Source organism: Oryzias melastigma, linkage group LG20 (assembly GCF_002922805.2).
Source record: "Oryzias melastigma strain HK-1 linkage group LG20, ASM292280v2, whole genome shotgun sequence".
In the NCBI taxonomy this organism is placed as follows: Eukaryota; Metazoa; Chordata; class Actinopteri; order Beloniformes; family Adrianichthyidae; genus Oryzias; species Oryzias melastigma.
This window is the reverse complement of record NC_050531.1, coordinates 23,839,573-23,845,125: the sequence shown is the minus strand read 5'-3', so window position 1 is coordinate 23,845,125 and position 5,553 is coordinate 23,839,573. Positions and strand designations below refer to the sequence as shown.

Genomic DNA, 5,553 nt, shown 5'->3' with positions numbered 1-5,553 from the left:
ATATCCTTGTTCTACAGGTCACCCTCTATTACCTCACAAAGACTTGTGTACTTTTACTGTACAGTTTTTGAAAAAAATGTCTTTAAACGTTGCATTTTTGACGAGAAATAAGTCAAAATAGCCATTTTTGAATTTGAATAAAACGATTTTAATCCATAATTCCAGGCATTGGACACTATATGTTTGTTGTACAAGTCACCCTCTAATACCTTACAAAGACTTGTGTACTTTTACTGTACCCCCCCCCCCCGGCCGGGCCGCGGAATAACTCCACATTGGCTGACCGGTCCACAGCCCCAAAAAGGTTGGGGACCCCTGATCTAAAACACACATCGGAAGCTACTGACGCATTTCTGAAGGTTATTGAATGCTCAAGTATGTCTCCTGATCTGAATCCACTCGAACATCTGTGGGGAATTCTGAAGAGACAAGTTGAGCATCACTCTCCATCCAGCATCCAGGCTTTGAAAGAGCTTATTCTTAAAAAAAATGGAAAAAGATGGATATCGAAAAATGTTGCCAACTTGCTCGTTCCATGTCTAGAGGACCTGGTGCTGTCCTTAAAAATCACGGTCCTCAAACAAAATACTAGATGCAGTAGTTTTTGTTGCAGGGTGAACTCATTTTAGATGGGCTACATCGCATGGTGTTAGTGTGATCCATTGGGAGAAGGTGGAGATTGTCGAGAGCTACAAATATTTGGGCACTGTATTCGACAACAAATTGAAATTTCACCTGAACACAGACGCTATTGTGAAGCGTGGGCAGCAGAGAATTGACCTGCTGAGGAACCTGAACTCTTAATGTGAACCAAACCATTCTTAATACTTTTTATTGTTCTTTTATTGAGAGTATTTTAACATTTTCATTTATTTGCTGGTTTTATGGTCTGCCTTTGAAAGACAAAAACAAACTGCAGGGCATTGTCAAGACCTGCTCTAAAATAATTGGTGTTAGACTGAGGGACCTTCCCTCTCTGTGGAAGGTACAGGTGCTGAAGAAAGCCAAGAGCATTCTGGAACAGCCCCAGCATCCTCTGACTCCTGACTTTGTTTTGATGCCTTCAGGGCGTCGATTTTATGCTCCGACACGAAAAACCAACCGTTTTTTGCAGTCTTTTGTGCCCTCAGCAATTACGTTGTTGAATTTAGATAAAAGTGTTTTTTGAGATTATTGCTGAGGTGATGCATTACTGTATGGTAAACACCAGGCAGGTTGACACATTTTTGAGTATGGTAAATGCCAGATTTATAATACAAATCTCCATCTTTTCAAAAGTTTGTATGTTGTTTGTTTTCGTGAGTAAAACGCATACACGCTGCAGAGGCCGGCTCTAGGATGACATCATAAAATGGGCAGAAATGGCAAAAGGCAGAGCCTCAGACATGGAGGCGTTTTACTTCTGGGTAGGAAAAGAGTTCAATGAAATGACTTAAATTTCATAAATAATATGTGCTTTAGTGTGCCAAAGGTAATGTATGATCATGTATAAGTATACAGATTATTCACAAAGGCTACAGAAAGCATAGTACAAACCCCTTAAATGGGCAACACCATGAAAATTCAACTTTGAGCTTTTAAGTGTATTATCGTGTTAATTCCTCACTATTAAGTACCCTAACTGGTATGTTGATCCATTTATGCATTTAAGAGTAATCCTCTAAAAACCTGCTCTCTGCAGCAGCCCCTCCCATACCCACAAAAACGAGCGGTTCACATCGTGCTGCACCAGCGTGATGTGAACCGCTCCCTCCAGGAAGAATCCCCCTCAAGTCTAAAACCAACACTCAATTTCTCCACAGAGCTACCAGTTGTGTCCTGTCTTCAATAAATTCCAGCTCAAACAGGTGTTCTTTACTTTAGATGCAGGGCTCCTTTAAGACCACCTCCCCCAAATCGGGTACAGTTGTGCAGTAGCCGTGTGTATTTCTGCTGTGAACCAGTGTAGCGATGGCCAGGGCTACTAAAGGCAGATGTGCGGTATGTGAATCCATCTTTGAAGAAATTTAGATACAGTTTATTTTCGTGGGAAAAACAAAGAAAAAATGGCTCTAGGATGAGGTCATGAAATGGGTGGCAGCCACACGCAGCTGCAGGCGGAGCTTCAGGAATCGAGTTGATTTACTTCCGGGTAGGAAAAAACTCACGAGCATTGTGACCCTCCGGCTCCAGTGAAATGAAGACAATTCAGTCGCCATTTGGAGCCAGACAACAGTGATTGATCCGAGTCCTTTGGGTCTACGTTTCTATGGTAACTAATATTGCTAATCATCATGAGTAAGCCTGTTTTAAGTCCACACCCTTTCCACCGAAATCTGTCAAACGTTGGAGGTGGGGCCTGCAGTTTCCACATGCTTCTACTGACCCATGTAATTTATCCGTTTATAAATTAAACATCTTTAGATAAAGATAAAAATATTCACAAAAAACAGAATTGGCAAGACGTGTTATTTTAAAAAGAGGTCAAGACAAAAAGGGTTATTTTGACAAACAGAATCAGAACAGCAGTTTATTTCTCTATAGAAGTCTCTGGGATTTTGGCTTCTTGGCGCCAGCAGCTACTTCCTGTTTGGAACGCAGTCCAGTTCCATATACAGTCAACGGGCTGCGCGCTCGACTCACCTGACTGTCCCGAGCACGCCGGTTCACCGAGCAGGTCCACCTGTACGCCGGCCTCTGCGGTGGGGGTGGGCTCGCTCTGGCAGCCCGCCTCCCTCTGCTGCTCCACGGGGCTCTCCCACTGGCAGCCGACCTCCCGGACGCGCACGTCCTGCCTCGTAGCCATTACAACATGCCTTCCGGCTCCGTGAGCTTCCATGTCTACAGACCACCTGTGGATGGTCACGTGCTGTGGCGCATCCTCCGCTTTGATTGGCGGAGAGCGTTGATATGTCGTCCACGTTAGCACGTGCAGCTCTTCTCCAGACCAGTCATCAGAGATAACTGACGATACGTTAGCCCTCGGGCTGCCCGTCGGACACTCCAAACTATGCGCGAACAATAAAGGCACAAGCGGAAACCTGCAATCTACTTCCGCTTCCGGGTTGTGCGGCTGCTGAGCTTTCAGCCTGTCGCCCCCTGCAGCTGCCGCCGGAAACATACTCACAACCTTAACAGCAACACATTGACTGTATAAGAATAATGCAGCAACACAATGAGAAACAAAAAGGTAAGTCGTTTCAAAACATCGATCATCGGAATTTCAAAGAGAGGCTGAATATTAGAATTTCAAGGATCCTAAAAAGTCTTGAAACTGTTTTTCACATTGACTGTAGAAAGGAACTGGACAAAGTGGCCCTCCCCCTCAAATAGGAATACCTGCAGGTCCCAAAAGCCTTACTCCCTCATGAAGAAATTAACTGCTATATGTCAGAGTAACCATTCCTGCTCTGCTATGTTTTCTTAAACATGTTCTCAATAATCCTCTCTTTTCGTGTCTTTGCTGTAGCACAAGTTATTCAAGTTATAAACCTACCAATCAGATGCCTCGGTATAAGTAGGAGGTGTCTAATCAAATGTTCTAAGCATGTCATTGGTTGTGTGCAAATTCCTTCACTACTAACTCCTGCATTTTCTCTGTAATAGCTAAGGTTCTGGCATGCAGCAATATTCCATCCTTTTTCTATGTCACCAACATTCTGACAGCTAAGCAATTTGATTTAGGGTGTATTTAGTCGTCAGACTGGAAAAGTTTGTTGCTCCACACCGAGTCTGCTTAATTTGGTCCAGATTGAGGCCTGAACTTTGTGTTTGGTCTGAATTCAGACTGCTGTCAACCAGACATATCTGCTGCATACCAAAGCATGTAAACAAAACCACGTAAGTAAAGATTTACTCATAAACCAATAATGTGTCCCCTAAACAGTCATTGGCCCAATCTCACTGTTATAAAAGCAAGATTGCTTTTATAAAGGTTTATAACAATTGCTCAAACCCCAACCAGCCTTACTTAGTGATGGGAACCAAAACTCTGTGCTAAGTGGGTGCTGGTTGGCTACTCGGATCGTATTGCTTTGATTTGGACATGTCAGTTTTGCTCTACAATTCTAGCCATACATTTTATCTTTCCAGCAATTGTGCCCACGTACGAATGGGTGGGGCCGTGAGGGTGTGCAGAGTGTCAGTCCAACTGCAGAAGGTGAAGGGATAAATGAGCAGTAATGAGCGGTAACATGCGAGTTTCAACTTGTGTGAAAACAGAGCTGCAGGGCTGCAGTGACTGTCACAGAGAACGAAAGCAACCTATGGATGTCAGGAATCAGATCTCGGCCCCCCCCTCTGGTCACTGGCCGAATGTAATACACTACATCTCCCAGCTGCCCCAGTGCACAGACTCTGCTCATCTGACAATCACCCACCTGAGTCTAAAGCGCAGCACAGAGCCTGGCTCAGTGCAGAGTATCGTTGTTACCACTCTGCCTGTAGACTGAGCGGTTTATCCTGACCTGTCCTCTCATGTTCCTGATCCTAGACCTCTTTCTAGAGCAAATGAAGCCACATGAAGCATCACGCTAGAGAGAACCAAGTGAATGAAAGACTTCAAAGCTTCATGAAGCTTCATTTGCCCATCACTACACAGACACCCCCCCCCCATTAAACAAAAAAGCAGGTTTCAGGATGGAGAGTCAAAGACACACCTGTGGAATAATCATCCTGTCTCATTAGCATCTTAATATAGCACACCTGTGAGGTGGAATGGTTGATCTTAGCAAAGGAGAAGTGCTCATTATCAAAGATTTAAATAGATTTGAGAGAAATGGTTATTTAGTTTTTGTAGAAAATGTTTCGGATCTTTGAGTTCATCTCAGGACAAACGGGAGCCAAAACAAAAGTGTGGCATTCATATTTTATGTCATGGTTTGACACTTTCCTGTCCTCTGTCTCCCTCTCCTGGTCATTGCTGCCTGGCCTGCACTCAGGTTTTTTTCTGCTCTTGCACCCTGGAAAACACTTACCTGTCCTAACCCTCCTCTGAAGGTTGCTCCAACCCTGCAAAATGGAAAACCATCTGCCACCCTGGATCTCAGCTTCCGTAAACCACATCCTCGGTTTCCCTCTGATCATGACAGTTCAGTGCATGTTCACTGTAAAGCTGTGCATCATTTACTAGCACATTCCAAAAAGCATGTAAAAGATGTAATTTTATTGAACCAAGGGTTAAAACCATGGATGAAATTCAAGTCAAGACAAGTGGTCTGGTAGTCATAGCACATACACAAAGTGAGGCTCAGATTCAATTGTTTTTCCTCACTTTTTAATGTATCCCTTGAGAAACATTTGTGGTTTCCATGCTGAAATTCCTACAAATATTTTTAATTAGAGGTGTCAGATTGTTAAATCACAATCAATTACAGACAGATAAGCGTGTTATATATTTATTAACAATTTTCTTATTTTTACTCTATTATTATATCAAGATAATGAACAACAAGATGTCGATTATCAGAAATGAATGGATGACAGACGCCTGAACGCCATTGCTCCTTTGGAGTCCATGACTTTGAAGAAACAGTTACAGAAGAAATCAGTTTTAAATGAGCTATTAATACTCTA

General features: G+C 43.2%; 1 protein-coding gene across 1 annotated transcript in view; it reads right to left on the bottom strand.

Moving 5' to 3' along the window:
* The window catches only part of LOC112139065 (zinc finger protein 436), a 16,481-nt gene extending 13,416 nt beyond the window's left edge, over positions 1–3,065 (bottom strand). The window contains exon 1 of the mRNA XM_024261763.2: positions 2,623–3,065. Coding sequence (XP_024117531.1) covers positions 2,623–2,818 — 196 coding nt within the window. The 5' untranslated portion in view covers positions 2,819–3,065. The remainder of the gene's footprint in view (positions 1–2,622) is intronic.
* Positions 3,066–5,553: the final 2,488 nt, after the last annotated feature.